The sequence below is a fragment of the Alternaria burnsii genome (genome assembly GCF_013036055.1).
Source record: "Alternaria burnsii strain CBS107.38 chromosome Unknown 740, whole genome shotgun sequence".
NCBI classification, from domain to species: Eukaryota; Fungi; Ascomycota; class Dothideomycetes; order Pleosporales; family Pleosporaceae; genus Alternaria; species Alternaria burnsii.
The window spans coordinates 440,726-456,387 of record NW_024066112.1 but is presented as its reverse complement, the minus strand read 5'-3'; the positions used below and the strand labels follow the sequence as shown (position 1 = coordinate 456,387).

Below are 15,662 nucleotides of genomic sequence, written 5' to 3'. Positions count from 1 at the left end.
CCAATTCCTCGAATCAGCTACTACGTCAACAATAGACGTAACCCTCGCACTGCATGCGAAACATTCGGAACAAGCTAAGCTACTACCTTCCCATCTCACTCACACTCGAGCGACCTTCAACAACAGAGAACAAGACAGGAGGAGATCTTTCCATCTTGCACGACGCCATTGAAAAACAAAGATATCCAGATCCGTAGATCTGCGATAACGCAACAGCCAACAATAACAACAGGATCAAGATGATGATGCATCCAAAAGGTAACTTTGGACACAGACCAAGTTGAAATGTAAAAGAGATATCAGGAAACGAGGAAAAAGAAAAGAGTGTATGAGAAAAGAAAGGAGTTTGTGGGGTAAGAGTGTTCTATTTACAACTGAGACTCTTCCGTTTCGAGAGGAGAGAGGTTGGTGACCGGTGGGGTTGGTAGTTGGGGGATGGTTGACGCGCTGTGGTGAGGCTGGCGTCGGGTATCTGTAGCGACTGAATGCGAAGCTCGACAACGCTTCGTGTTTGGTAACAAGGGATTTGGGAAAAGACGCCCGGCGCTGATGAATGCTATGCTCGAGAAAGAAAGATCTGCTGTACAGAGGTATGCGTTCGCTGGAATGATGCTACTTTTCGAGAGGGTGGATGATGTGTATTGGGAGATGAGGACGGTGGATAAAGATTGCTTGGAGCATGGGCTCATTATAGGCGTGATGACAGGCTACATTGAAGTAAAGGACTTAACGGCTTTGACCGAGGTTCAGCCATGACATGTCCGATTGCTCCTTCGCGTTCGGTTGCTGGTTGGGTCCAGGACCCGGGAACAAGGTTGCTGAGCTTTCATGTCCAACTCTTGGTGGCGGGTAGAAAGAGTTGAATTTCGGGCTCGGCAATGCCTGCTCAACCTGTCCTCCTTGTGCGCCACCTGGGCCACCTGGGAACACCGTTGCGGTGCTCTCACGATCTTGTGGAAGACCGAGACGTGGCGGCGCAGGATACATCGAGCTGAACTTGCTCTTGGGCATCTCGTCTTTCGGCGCTGGAGGCGCGTTGCCAGACGGGAACATGGTGAACGTGCTGTCTCGCATGTCAGGAACAGTTGGTGAGTTGTCGCCTTGTCCGGGGTAGAAGGAGCTGAAGTTGCTCTTAGGATAGAACGACTCTGTGCCATCGGGATAATATGAGCTGGTGCCATGGAACTTGTTGTTAGGATCAATGACCATGCTACCAGTGTACTGACTGCTGGTGCGTCGGTCATCACCCATTGGGGTCCAGCTCTCTACTGGATCGCGCAGGTAATGACGATCGTCGTGACTGAGAGCGGATACTGAGCTAGCGTTGGAGTTCGCACGGGCGAGCTCAGCTTGCATAGGTTGAACTTGATGTGGTAGGCCGGGCAGACTGCTGTTGGGGGTTCCAAGCGTCGGACTTCCGCTCGCCACTCGGCTCAGACGCTGGCCATCATTGAACTTGGGGATCTCCAGCGGAGCAATGTGTTGTGATGGTCGTGAGCTGTACATGCGTGAGTTTGTGTACTGTGACTGACTACCGGTGCTTGTTCGGTCCGACGCGAAGGTCGATCGGTCAGCAGGTGGTGCACTAGCAAGGTTCGTAGCTTCGTTATTCGCGAAGTACCTACTCCAGCCTGAGCTGCGAGCTCTTGGTGCAGGTTTAGCGTTCCGACTGGAGTTCTGGCGAACCATGGGCTCAACAGGCTCCGGCTTCAAGTCGAACTTGGCAAGCTCGTAGGGCTCATTGTAGCCATCAGAGTAGCCTAGTGGGCTGCTCTTCTTGACTAGTCCTGCTGTGCTGGCGTCACTCGCGACGTTCTTCTTGTGACCACTACCTCGTCCTTGGATAATGGCAAGCGATGTTAGTGAGTCGTTGTTGTGTTTGGGTTGGTAAGTGACGACAGATCCGCCAGCCTCCTTCATGAAAGCGGCACCACGGTCGGCAAAGCTCATCCGGTCATTCTTCTCGACGTAACCTGGATTCTGCTTGCTCTTGTTCTTCCTGTACTTGAGACAGAACAGAATCAGGATTAGGATAAACGCAATACCAAAGATCGTGCCAAGCGTGGCACCAAGCACGGTCAGCATCTTTCCCTTATTGCTAGGAGGACCTGCAGGTGCGGCAGCTTCCTCGGTCGTACTAGCACTTGGAGTGGCTGATATGGATGCTGTTGGGGTTGGCGTCGATGACGTACTGGAGGACGATACAGAGTTTACTAGGACATCTTGTCCAGCAAACAATGCTGTCGCATTCATCCATGAGTTCTCCTGTGCTTCGAAGATGGCGATGGGTTCATCAGCGTTACCTCCACTGGCGACGGTAGTGCCATCATCCCCTTGTGCTAAAGAGTAGCCAGTTCGTGATGTTTTCGGTGCGTATGTCTCGTTATACGACGACCAGTCGTCCAAGGTGACTCGCTTCACCTTGCCCCCCTTCTTATCCCCTCCAGCGAGGGTTCCCGGGGCTGCGGGTGACCCATCCTTGTTAATTAATAGAATTCGCTCCACGGCGTTTGGAACTGCACTCATGTCAAACTTCTGCAGAGCGACCCTCTTGTCGTTTTGGCTGGTGACTACTGAGCACTTAACGGCGTCTTGATTGGCGATGGGTTCTGTCAGAGTGACGCCGAGGTCTTGCCATCCCGACGCCTTGCTGAACTTCCATACCGCCGTGTTGGTCGCGCCGCCACCGACTAGTAGTGCAGTGCTCGCATCCGAGTTCATAAGCATGGGGTTCACAGAAGGAGGCGCGCCACCCGACGGCGAACTTGAGACGGAGTAAGGTTCGACAGTAGAGAAGACAAACGACTCGGACGATGGGCCGTTGTCTCCGTCTGTTTGCGAGCCTGAATACACGAGGATTTCCTTGGATTCTTCGAGGTAAACGGCTCCATGGTTTACGCGATTTTGCGTGTTCCAGCTTTCTGACCGTTGCCAATCCCACTTCTTTGTGGAGAATGTGTAGTGCATCAGTCCAGGGTAATTCCACGTTGAAGCCGTCTCGTTGACGCGGCCTCCAACAATGAACAGCTTAGCCGCCTGGGCATCTCCCTTGGGTGCTGCTTTGACGCATTGCGCTCCGGTGAGCGATATGTCCATAGGCAACGCCTTCCATTCTGCCCCCTCTTCAAGCTTCAGCGACTGAAACCCAGATGGCGAGTATACGTAAAGCGTCTTATCGTAGATGATTGAGCAGTGCTCACTGAGCGGGTAAATAGGCTTTGGCAGCGACATGATTGTGTTGGTCGTATGACGATCCGGTGATATAGCGAACGTGATGTGAGTTTATTCTCGACTCGAGACGTAAAGCAATAGACTGATTATGATTCCACTTGACTTGGCATGACTAGGTGTGAAGTCCAAGGATTATTAGTTGCAACGAGAAGCGCAAGATGGACTGTAGCGCAACCCAGTGTTAGTGTGGTCCAGCAAGTAATGGTCGCGTCGAACGTACTCGAAGCCAAAACAGATGCCGGGACCGAGCGCGACAGTGTGTTCGATATGGCGATGGAGGATGGAACGATTCGACGGGTGCACAGGGAGCGACGGGGCAACCCTCTCTCAAAGAGGCGTAGAGGTGTACGAAGGGTAGGGCGAAATGAGAGGCAGCACAGCTCAGCGGTGTGCGGGAGTCGAGATGGAAAGCCGTCTAGGTGAGGCTGTTCAGGCACGGAGGCTGAAGCTGGGGAGAGACAGGTCAGCCTGAGCGAGAGGGAGACGTCCAACCGGCCGCTGCGAGGGTCCGTTCACGCTCACGGTCGTGCAAGGGCAGCACTCGGGCGGGCTTGGGCATCTCCCAAATGGCCTAAGCGGCGACGGCACGAGCGAGGGTGTGACCATGCACACGAAGACTGTCAGGGGTAAATGGTGAGACAAACCAATGACGTTGCGCAGCTGTCGTCGTTATTCGCCAGTGCCCCTGGTCTTAACCAAGAATATTTAGCGTTCATTTTAGCCAAGACACATGCTTGCAGCGAGGAAACAGCCCCAGTGTCGGAACATGTCCCTGGCTTTCTTTGCCATTGCAGCACCAGCAGAGTCTGCACCGTGAGGATGTTGAGAGTTGCGGGGTCAACGGCCAGCAGTACCCGACGCTATTGACCGCCGCTCTGCAGCAGTCAAGTCAACCAAATCATGGCATCAAGCCAGCCTCAATAGTCGCTGCTGTGCCGATCTTGTCGCTCGTTGTGCATCCCACGTTCTTCGCGCATGAAACTTCCATACAAGGGTTCTGATCATTTCCGCTCCTACGACCACTTCACGAATCAAGACATACCGCCTCTCTCCTTGCCTCTTTTTGCTCGCCTGTCGCGCGCCATTCCGCCATGGGACCATCTGCTCCGGAGAGTAGAGCGACTTACAAAAAAAGGCTCCGTAGACTCGACCGCATTGCTGGCACTCGTACATGTGCCTAAAAACGTGTGCAGCCGTATATGCATGCACGCATAGTAGTACCTATCGATAGTGCGCGTTCGGACAATGTCCCCGGAAGCTATGGCGAACAGTTTGGCGGCGCTGGGCATGCTGTGCACCTTGTGCTCGCTCCTAGCTTCCTGTGGGGTTTGCGCACAACGAGTCGCCGTTTGCTGCTATCGCCCACTATCGTCACACCTCTCATCACATCTCGGTGGCGACGATTCGAACAGATTGAGTGTGATGGCATCATGGCAATAAAAAGTATGAGAGGCGCGCGCTCAGGTGGGCGGCTTCGTGATGGGTGGAGGCATACGATAGACCCTCTAGCGGACACCTGAAACAGAATCCACGGCCCTTCTCATGGACGTGCATGACCTGACTCAGCTAGGAACACGCCAGCTGCTAACCACGCGCTTTACGTCGTAAGCGTAATACGATGGCTGCAACACCAACCATCTATTATTGTCTATGAAATCACCAGCCATCACGAAATCTTCTAAATGTTACTAAAATCGCCCTCTATGCAGCAGCCAACCTTCACCGTGACCATGTTGGTGGCGCTGCGCACATCCTTATTAACCATTCGGCTGCCTACCCCGCCAACAGCACTGAGTTGAGACAGCAATATCCGGCTACGTACTAGGAAGGCATAGAATGCGGTTGGCCGTCATCAATTTCATGCAAGCTGCAAACGACATTCCTTCCAACTCGTGAACTGACGGCAAAATAACTCTCTGGCAGCTAACAACACACCAGGCAATCCCGGTCCCACACAGTGTCAAGTTTCTAGTCAGATCTTAGAACTTGCTTTGCCACGTTACTCAGCCCCCAGGCGTCCTGTCTAAACTCTTCCATGTGTTTATTCTGGTGCCTTGGGCTTCAAGGGAAAGTCTACGGCGTAGACAAGATTCCGAGTGTTTGAGCAACACGGCTTGTCCCTACCCACATGTTCGCTATGCGAAACACTATATCCGCTGCCAACACGCGATATTCTGTTTCGCAGCGGTACGCCTGCTAATTAGTTCGTTGTCACTCAACTGAGCCGGCATGTTTCGTCATGCGTCTTTATGTCTGAGGAAACACACGTGTCCGGGCATGAAGCTCTCTATCGGTTGTCATGCGTGCGCAGATTCCCATGTATCGGAGATTGGACTGAACGGCAAGCGAACGGCACTTGCAGCTGTCACATCCGTCACGTCGGGCCATGCAAAAAAGCATCGAGACGTTAGGACCCTCGTGGGAACAAGCAAAGTAGCGGACCGCAGCGTTCGATCTATGCTCGGCTACGTTTTGTTTGAAGGAACTTGCTTTCTCAAACGAACTGGTGCCACGAGACGAGGAACTGTTATCGCGGGTACTCGCAATCTTAGGACAGACCTCATTACACATTGTCGCATGTAGGCTGGTCAGTCAACTTATCTCGATCGCGAAGGGGTCTCATCATATAAATGGTTATGATTTCCTCTCTATACGGAACGAATCAATTCTGCGCACGATCAAAGTGCCGAGTTACGCTTTGCACCCCTCGGCACTTACACACCATCAACGTTGCCTTGACATGGGCCTCTTCGGGGACACCGCGCCTATGCTGTACTTGCATTTGCATCTTAAATATCTGCACCATTTACCTGCATGAGTACTAAGATCAACGATATGTCAGATTAGCAGGAAACGTAGGATTTGTGTACTGCGCCACCTCCAGTGCTGACCTGACATGCATATTCTCGATCTATAATTACAGACCTCAATTCCTGGGTGCTTCTTTCGCTTGGGTGGAAGATGGCTATCGAACACTCATGGTTTCTTCTTGTATTGTGTCGGTTACGAGTAAACTCTTTTCTTCTGTGCTGTATCTCGTGCAGCCATATCACACCGTAAGTGTATTGGCTATATTGCTTCTCCAGGTACTTCAGAAAATTGTATAACGTGCACCTTCAGATTACACTTTGGATATAGTGTGCATTCCAAAAGAATGACTAATTCTTTGGTATCGATCGAGAACAATATAGATACAGTTATTACCAGAACTTTAATCAGAGATAAACTCGTTTCCCATGCTGTTTGTATTCGTGTTTGCGATGAGACATATCGTATCAGATAAAACATGAGCATATTGTACTTCAAATAGCATCGTTGTCCAACACCAATATTACCCACATTCTGCAACTAGTCTTCGTGTCCAAACATAGCACATCGTAAACACAACCATCACACATTTTCCAATCGCTGCAAACAGTTTGAACTGTGACGACTATTCTTATTTTGAACCAACATTTTTAGCATTTTGAATACGTATTCCATGCCGGGAAACGTGTAACGACCTACCCAACCACACGGAGCTGGCTCTCCCAGCGATTGTAGTATCCATCCTTCGTCTTCAACTTGCATGCCTTTTCTAATCCACCTGCCACGTATCCGCTACTTCAATCCAGCCCCCAGCCACCATTTGCTAGCACGATATCTGTCTTCCTCTCTCCACCCTCCGATTCGTCCCCACACCTCGCAGTAGCCGGTAACATCAAACACGGACTCGACACCGTCGCAAAGTCTTATCGATTAGTCCCGCAGACGTCGATCCTTCCCCTCCACTTGGTCGTCCTTCGCTCCAACGCGAAGTAGGTACACGACAGCAGTGGCGATATGCAGTAGCCGAAACAATAGCAAGTGTAAGCCACGCCACCACGGGTCTGTCGGATACACTAGAGATGTAGGTTGATGGCACGAAGGAACCAGTGGAGAGTCCAGAATGGGTCAAGGTACGATTGAGCTCGTAGGAAAAGTAAGAAAAGAAGAGGCTAACGAAGACTGGATACAGATAGATTGTATTGCTACATAACAGCTCACTGAACCGAATTCTCTTCAAGAGATAGGTTGAGGGCTTATACTACGCTCTTGTGACTACGGCTCCGTAGTCGTGATTGAACGTCTAGACGGTTCCGACAACCCGGGAGTCGGGATCTCAAGGAATCGTGAACCCATGGGCATGGTCACACGAAAAAACTATCATGAATGCATCGCAATTGTGCGGTACGCTACAGTTCGTCAAACATAGGTAAAGCCTGGTTCAAGGCTAGTCATTCGATGTGACAGCTGTACTACATCATATAGACAAACTGGTTGTGTAAGTATGGGAATGTGTCTCACCATCAAACCATCTCCTTCATCGAAGAATCTCGAAGACGGTCTGCAGGCGAGCAACGACTATTGTCGTCTGGCATTATTCTCCGCTAGTCGTATAGCTCACTTCAACCATTAATGGGGTTGGTGAGTAGATATTCTAGCGTGGGCAAAAAGGACCTCACGTGCATGGTATCACGGCGACGGCTGGAGTAACAAATCTCATTCGTTGCCAAACTCCAACCCATCGTGGTATCATTTCGAACAGAAAACATCGACGGGGCCGCATGACGGCAAGTCCATTGTTCGAGCTAGAAGCCGGTATAACGCCCTGCTTTTCCATGCGCGTATCGCATGCCCAGACCGTGAACCCATGATATGCATTTCATCCACTACGGACGGGGATGCTCGTGTCGATGTCCCTCATCGTCGTGGTGTGTGTCGTCAACCAAGGAAAGCGTTGATACGCTTATGCCTCCCTCTGCTTCTTCTTCTCCTCGCGGCCGGCGCTCTTGCGCTCCAGGATTTGCTCACGGTCCTTGTCGAGCTTGAGCTTGGTGATGACGACCTTGGAGGGAGCGATGGGGATGGGAACGGACTGGCCGTTGCTCTTCTCGCGGACGACTGTGTTGTGACTTAGTATACCTGTCGATATGTGAGGATAGAGGGGTACGCACTGCCGTTGACGTGGAGGCAGTACTTGAGGCGGTAGACGGAGGAGACCTTGCCCTCACGTCCCTTGTTGGAGCCGCGGACAACGGTGATCTCGTCCTGGCAAAAGTCAGCACACGATAGCACTGGGGAGAAGATCTGAATACTCACGTCCTTGCGGATGGGAATGCTGCGCACTCCGTGCTTCTCGCGGAGCTCCTTACTCAAAGGCGCCTGAAGGTTGTTAGAACATGTCTCCTGCAATGTTCCAAGTCTCTTCATACGCTCATGATGACCCGACGCACACTACTCGGCGCACTGAAGTGTGCCTTTCGCGATTTGCGGCGAGAGCTCGCGACCATTGACTGGACCTTGGTCATTTTTGCTGTGGAATTGGCGGGTTGTCGGGTTAGTAGACAAAGTTCGTGTCGCGATCGCAAAAATTGGAGTCGTGAGATGTGCCTTCGCTAGGGCTGGTTCGCTTCGCTAGCGTGGTCGGGAGAAGTGTTTTGCCGATTCCGAAAGGTCCGGCCAGGAAGTCGCGTCCGCATCGTGGACCGCATTCGCCGAGACGTCATGCAGGACGCGTCGCTAAAACTGATTTCTCGAACGACGGCGCATATGTTGCGCGCAGTCGTCCAGTTATATGATTTCAGAGTGTTGAACCATCACCATCCATACCCAACCAAGACCCCGCGCCCAAGACATCTCCTGCTCCTTCACGCGAACCACAGTCTCCATGCACTTGTCCAACCCCACCCGTACAAAGGCTGCAGAAATGCCTCCAGGCTTTTAGGCAGACGCCAACATGTCCTCGAACAACTACAACCCGTACAGCCACCCGTATCAACAAAGTTCGGCGCAACAATACGCAGCATATCATACAGCATCTGCCGCGAACAATATCGCGCAACCCGCCCACCAGTACAAACAGCCACCGACGACTCAGGCACAGGACTATATGTCCTATCAGCCTCAATCGTATGCGAATCACAATAGTGGATACGGCACGGCACAAGATAAGCCATGGGTTAATGGCAACTATGGTGGGACACGAGAGACAACTAGAGGCGCCGCCGAAGTCCTGCGTAGTATGAGTAACTCGACGTCGTATACGAACAACGCTGCGCCTACGAACGCGCAATCCGGAACCACTGCGATCAACACCGCCTCCTCGCACACCAGCCGCTATGCCGCCGGCAGCTCGCACTCGCCCCTAGCGCATGCGCAACAACCCCATGTCGTCTACGAGCAATCGCAAGCGCGACCACACAGTGTCAACAACAACCGCGCGCAGCCAGCAACTCGGGGTTTACCACCGGCCAATGTGGCGGGCTACCCATCGCAGCGAACCCAAACGATATATAATTCGCAACAACAGCGAACTGCCAGCCCATCCCAACCTCAGTACAACACCGCGCCTGTTAGTAATACGCGAAGCGCGGGTATGGCTGCTACAACGAGCCAACAGTATGGCGACTACAGCGCTCGACAACCTGCCGGTGTGGTAACCTCGCGTAACTCTCAGAACGCCACACCGTCGACGGCTTACAACTACGGCAAAGCGCAAATGCCTTCCGCGATTGCGCCTCCTGCGCCTGCACTGTCTGCTAGCATGGCAGACACTCACAGTGTCCAGGGCACTACCACAGTGGACCCAATGGCAGTCTACGACCCATGGCCAGAATACCAGCGGAAGCAGGCCGCACAAAAGGCGATTGAAGATGCAGCACGCGCAGAAGAAGAGAAGATTGCGGAGGAGGCGCGTCAAGTTGAGGAGCAGAAGAAAGAGGAGGCCAGATCACGCCAGTCACAGCCACAGTCGAAAGGAAAGAAAGCCCAAGAGCAGCAAGCGGGTGCTCCGGAAGCGGCACCTGCGACGTCTAGCGACTTTGGTGGCCCGGCTGAAGCACTGGAGAGTGAGATTCGAGCAATGATGGCTAAGATGAGAGAGCTGAATAGTAAAGACCCAGCACTTCTAGCCAGAATCTGGGAAGAAGAACGTAGGGCGAGAGCGCCAAGATCTCCCACCGTGGACGATAGGCCCGCACCTCAATCTGCCACTCTGCAACCGGTACAAGTTTCTGAAGCCTCCGCTCCACAAGTCACGAACTCGAATGAAAAGGCGACACCCAAGCAAAAGGTGAATGCGAATATCTCAAAGCCAGCGACTCCTGCAACAGCTCAAGCTGTCCCTGTCAAACAAGTACAGCCAAACAGCAATATCACTCGGCCAATTGGCAACACGGTCTGGCCGCCCGAGAAGAAGGCTCATCTGGCGAGCGCAGCAGCGGCATATCTCAACACTCTGAATGTCGCCCACCAAGTCGAACCTGGCCAGATATTGAGTCTATTGAACGGCAACCCTTCTTACATCGAACTATGCGAACAACTAGAGAATATGGGTTTGAAGCTAGACCGCGCTGTATTCGCGAAGAGCTTACTTGCAGCGGTACCAGATGTGAATTCAGCATCCCGCAAATCTGTACAGCCTGCACCAGTTCCTGTCCAGAGACCACCGGTCCCACCTGCCGTCATGAAGAAGGACGTTGCGACTTCTGTCGCGCCAAGCCCACAACACGCACCCGCAGCTCCCTCACCAGCGAATGGAAGCTTTCACCCGTCTTTTCCAGGGAGCGCGTCGCCTGCGCCTGCGCCTGCACCTGTCGCGGAGATGGTGCCAATCAGATCCGAGCTAAGGAAGCCAGCAAACAAAGAAGAAGCAGCACGAAAGCGTAATCTAAGTGATCTGGTCGACCTGACTCAGTTATCAGAAGACGAGGACATGGGGCCGCCGCAAAAGAGGATAAACTCAGATGCATACGCATCTCCATACCCTCGTCTCCAAGACACTATGGCCGTCGACGAGGTGCCTCGTACACCAAACTTTCCCATCGCAAATACTCCTTCCTATCAGCCTCAATCACCTGCGCCCCAGCCGATGCAAACTTCTACCGAACAACTTCGTTATGTGACTCTTGTTGAGCCATTAGACAGAAAGAAAGCGCTTCGTCGCAACACTTACAACCCTGCCACAATAGCACGAGATGTGCTTCTCGCTTGTGGAAGGCATCCGTTAGAGCGCAGCTTGAATCAACATCTAGATGGTTTGAGGACTACGTTACCACAAATAGGGTTCGATTCAGATCTCAGTACGATCAAATGGGACGTCATCGACCCAGGAAGACCTCCGCCAGGATATTTCAAAGATGGTGTTCAAGCCTTGACCGAGGATGCAGACGATGAAGAGGATGCTTCAGACGACGAGAACGAGTCGCGCACCCGCGCTCCGCCTAACGCAATTGGCGGCGAAGGTGGGGCCCACAAGGCCCAAGCTTTACCTGAAGCTATCAATCCGTTTAAGCAGAAGCACCGCGGTCGTCCTCCACGACACTCTTTCCCTAATGGCGCACCAGCAACACCCAAACGCCCAAGCAGTCCTAATTCTTTGAGTTCAAGTGTGCCTCGTTCCACCTCTGGTGCCGCTGGCGTTGGATATCAAGCTTTCCGGTCAGCCACAGAGTATGGACCTGATGGCAAACCACTGCCAAAAAAGAAGGGCCGTCCAGTTGGATGGCGGAAAGCCATTCATGGCTCTCCTGCTGCACAAGCTCAACCGTCAACGAATGGTCATACCGGTCCTCGCAAGAAGCAAACAACGCAGCCAAGCGCTCTGCGCAACGAACCAATTCAGATTGGTTCAAGATCACCAAGTGTTGCGAACGGTCTTCCGCGATACCAATCGTATAAATGCAAGTGGCAACACTGCCAAGCTGATCTACACAATCTAGAGACGCTTCAGAAGCATATCTACAAGGTACATCGCAAGGAGACAGTTAACAATACTTTGGAATGCTTGTGGGACGATTGCGGAAAAGAGGTCACCAACCACGATCCTTTGACCAATATGAGCATCGAACGCCATCAGCCCTATTCCTTCGACCTAGAGAGCAACTGGCGTGATCATATACAGCAAGCCCACATTAGTCCGCTGTCGTGGCAGCTTGGTGATGGACCGGCCGCTGGTCTCTCTGGTAAGGAAGATAGTTAGCGGAGTGAAATGGTTGCTACTGAAGAGAAGATCTACTCTAACACTCTTAATTGCAGACTCGCACGATTCTGAGGCATATCTCAGCGATGCACAAGGACGGCAGGTCACCCCACGCATCACTGTCGACCCCGCACGCATAGAAGCACTGAGCATGATGCCACAGGCACCTATAGCTAGCGGTCGCGGTCGCGGGCGTCCACCCAAGCGTACAGTGGAGCAAGAAGCCCACGATGCATATGGTAGACTCGTGTCTCTCAAGAGGCGTATTGGTGGACCCGGGATGGATCGTGGAGGTGTAACACTTGCGAATGATAAGCGTCGACGAGGCTTTATTGAAACCGATGAAATGGAGGAGGAGCTGGTAGATGTTGAGGACTGAGGGCTAAAAACTCGATGTGAGGCTCATCTCGCTTGCGCATTTGGTAATTCTGTACAAGTACGCGTATACCCATGGTAAGAACAAGGCGCAAAAGGGTGGTCGGAAATGTTTCTCCATGCTCAGATATGCCATAATTTAGTTAATTCAAACATTTTGAAATCCGTCAGCGGTTAGTTCGCCATATTGCGTACGCCAGAACTCCATGCTCCCATTTGACGGGCATCTCCCTGATTCGCAATTGATATCCTTGGTCCCTCACACAGCCCGTTCCCATGCAACAACATTCCTGCCCAAGTGTCCTCCAGTAAGACGTATACATAGCACAACTCTTACGCCTTGACCTTGCCAGCCGCAGCCTTAGGCTTCTCCTCAACCTTGTGATCGTCTGAGTTGACCTCGAGGAAATGGTATAGAACGATGAGCAGCATAGCAGCGCTTCCGAGGAAGATGGCGAGCGAGTAAAGTTGGCTGTCGGTAATCATCTTGGGAATGACGGCGCGTCAATTGTAGCTAGGCAATAGGGTGTGATGCTTCGAGTGCGCTGCGGAGTTATTAGTAAAACCAATTGACGAGACGAAATTGCCAAGAACTTACGGAAGCTAGATGCGACAGAGAAAGTCAAAAGACGGGAGTGTCGCGACGGTATTGGATGCGCAGTGATTAACTATTGGGGTGCATGTGAAGGCCACCTTGAAGCTTCGGGAATGTCGGCGAAGGTAGGGCTGGCTCTAGCGCAACATGCTCCGCCACTCGAAATTCCACCCCACACAGCGTCATTCTCACTTTGACACACACAGCGCAGGTACCATATCCCCCGCCAGGCACCCAAATTCGAGCATCCAGGGCGCCCGGATTGTTTGAACACCCAAAACGCACCCCCCAACTGTCATTTCAACACCGCCCATATACACTAAGCCAAGATGCCACCCAAAGGCAAGGGCGAGCAGCCCAAGGTGAAGAAGGTCGCCGTAGACAAGACCTTCGGTATGAAAAACAAGAAGGGAGGAGCCGCCCAGAAACAGATTGCCCAGCTCAAAGCGACCACTGCATCGGGAGGCACGCCTGACGAGAAGCGCAAGGCGGCAGAGAAGGCGCAGCGTGAGAAGGACAAGGCGGCGGCAGAGGCAGCCCGCAAGGAAACCGCCGAACTCTTCAAGCCCGTACAAATCCAAAAGGTGCCTTTCGGAACCGACCCCAAGACTGTCTTGTGTCAGTTTTTCAAGAAAGGAAACTGCGAAAAGGGCAAGAAGTGCAAGTTTAGCCATGATCTGAATATCGAGCGCAAGACTGAGAAGAGGAGTTTGTACACCGACACCAGAGATGAAGACAAGGAGGCCGAGGAGGAGCGGCGGAAGAAGGATAACATGGATGATTGGGATGAAGACAAGCTGCGACAGGTCGTTCTAAGCAAGCACGGCAACCCGAAGACGACGACGGATAAGGTGTGCAAGTACTTCATCCAAGCTATCGAGGATCAGAAGTATGGTTGGTTTTGGGTGTGTCCCAACGGAGGTAAAGCTTGAACAACAAAATGCATTGGCAATATACGCTGACTTGGATTCTAGGCGACAAGTGCATGTACAAGCACTCTCTACCACCTGGGTACGTGTTTTTGCTTCTTTCGCCACACAGCATGTGCACATCTCTACTAACACCTTTCTAGTTTCGTCATCAAGACTAAGGAACAGCGCGCCGCCGAAAAGGCCTTGATGGCCAACTCCCCACTCAACACCCTCACCCTCGAAGACTTCCTCGAGTCCGAACGCCACAAGCTCACCGGCAAGCTCACACCGGTCACGCCCGAAACCTTCGCCAAATGGAAGAAGGAACGTGTCGACAAGAAACAAGCCGAGGAAGAGGCCAAGAAACTCAAGGATGCCACTGGTCGTGCTATGTTCGAAAAGGGTGACTGGGCACAAGACAGCGATGCGGATAGTGATGAGGAGGACGATGGGGACGCGTGGAATTTGGAGACTATGAGGAAGGAGACTGAGGCGGCGAGAGCAAAGAAGGAAGAGGAGAGGATGGCTGCTCAACTTGAGAAAATGGTTGTATCTTGAGGGATGCACGTCTATCTCAGATCGAAGACTATTGGAGAGAGAGCGAGAGCGATAAGGCGGGAAGAGCTCGCTGGCTGCCACGCAATGCTGCAACAGCTTGCGGGGCATTGCCGGAACCCGGCTTCGATTGAAGCATGTGGAGGCAAAAGATTGATTCGAGCGATCGTCGCATCATGAACATGTTTGGCCGTGTCTGGGCTTCAGCGTTTATGCGGCATGGCTTGGAACACATGCAGAGCTTAGTCGGCTTTGTGTGTCTGGCGCTGGCGTCTGGGTTCTGGTATTATTACATATATATACATACATGGCTGTACAAATACACGGCTAAGTTTGCCTGGGCAAGTCGTAAGCGACTTGCGCTGTGGTAGTGACTTCAAGGAATGCATTCGATTGATCTTGACTTGGAATGATGGTAAATTCGAACAGATCTGTTCATATCTGGACAACCTCATCCACTTGGTGGTGTCTCGGTGCAGAGTGAATCTAAAGACAGCAAAATCAAGACTTGCATTGCATGTTGATGCTGACCACGCCCAACCTTACGGTGTATTTTGATAACCTGACGGCGCATTCTCGATATTCCACGGAAAAATTTTGTCGTTTCGCGGTGTATTTCAGTATCCAGTCTTGCATCATGTTCCATCAATAGTAACATAATTTCAGAAGGAGCTAAGACGTCTTGTGCCTACATCGAGGACAAAGACTACCCGGAAAGCATCTTCGGTAATCACAAGCGTACTCTTCTTACACATGCTGTCTTATCTTTAATTCAGATCTCCATTCGGACCTACTACCGCCATGCTCATTGGCAGTTCACAACACCTCGTACGAAAGCCAGAAAGAAGCAAGAATTCTGCTGACGACCAAGATCTCTACGGGAGAAGATGCGGTAAATGTACTCGGAAAGTGGAGTCTTTCACGATGCACGCAATCATCGCAGGATCACTCCAAGGATGGCTGCTCCGAGTTTGGCGCGCGTCCATTGATTGCC

The 15,662-nt window shown here is 52.1% G+C and overlaps 6 protein-coding genes across 6 annotated transcripts; 3 read left to right on the top strand and 3 right to left on the bottom strand.

Moving 5' to 3' along the window:
- Positions 1-726: 726 nt before the first annotated feature.
- GT037_005002 (pre-mrna splicing factor clf1 protein) lies at positions 727-3,231 on the bottom strand (the record flags this gene model as incomplete). The annotated part of the gene is made up of 1 exon (XM_038930049.1): positions 727-3,231. One exon carries the CDS (start codon positions 3,229-3,231, stop codon positions 727-729), a length of 2,505 nt encoding a protein of 834 aa, XP_038786999.1.
- Positions 3,232-7,418: 4,187 nt separating this feature from the next.
- On the top strand, positions 7,419-7,669 carry GT037_005001 (uncharacterized protein; the record flags this gene model as incomplete). Its single annotated transcript, XM_038930048.1, has 2 exons — positions 7,419-7,465; positions 7,522-7,669. The coding sequence occupies 2 exons, from the start codon at positions 7,419-7,421 to the stop codon at positions 7,667-7,669; spliced, it is 195 nt and encodes a 64-aa protein (XP_038786998.1).
- Positions 7,670-7,999: 330 nt separating this feature from the next.
- GT037_005000 (60s ribosomal protein l26) lies at positions 8,000-8,561 on the bottom strand (the record flags this gene model as incomplete). Its single annotated transcript, XM_038930047.1, has 4 exons — positions 8,000-8,154; positions 8,208-8,301; positions 8,353-8,415; positions 8,466-8,561. The coding sequence occupies 4 exons, from the start codon at positions 8,559-8,561 to the stop codon at positions 8,000-8,002; spliced, it is 408 nt and encodes a 135-aa protein (XP_038786997.1).
- A 428-nt stretch (positions 8,562-8,989) lies between these two features.
- GT037_004999 (zinc finger c2h2-type protein) lies at positions 8,990-12,611 on the top strand (the record flags this gene model as incomplete). The annotated part of the gene is made up of 2 exons (XM_038930046.1): positions 8,990-12,215; positions 12,289-12,611. 2 exons carry the CDS (start codon positions 8,990-8,992, stop codon positions 12,609-12,611), a joined length of 3,549 nt encoding a protein of 1,182 aa, XP_038786996.1.
- A 255-nt stretch (positions 12,612-12,866) lies between these two features.
- On the bottom strand, positions 12,867-13,093 carry GT037_004998 (uncharacterized protein; the record flags this gene model as incomplete). Its single annotated transcript, XM_038930045.1, has 2 exons — positions 12,867-12,897; positions 12,945-13,093. The coding sequence occupies 2 exons, from the start codon at positions 13,091-13,093 to the stop codon at positions 12,867-12,869; spliced, it is 180 nt and encodes a 59-aa protein (XP_038786995.1).
- A 438-nt stretch (positions 13,094-13,531) lies between these two features.
- Positions 13,532-14,671, top strand: GT037_004997 (zinc finger containing protein; the record flags this gene model as incomplete). The annotated part of the gene is made up of 3 exons (XM_038930044.1): positions 13,532-14,123; positions 14,177-14,213; positions 14,275-14,671. The coding sequence occupies 3 exons, from the start codon at positions 13,532-13,534 to the stop codon at positions 14,669-14,671; spliced, it is 1,026 nt and encodes a 341-aa protein (XP_038786994.1).
- Between the last annotated feature and the right edge of the window lie 991 nt (positions 14,672-15,662).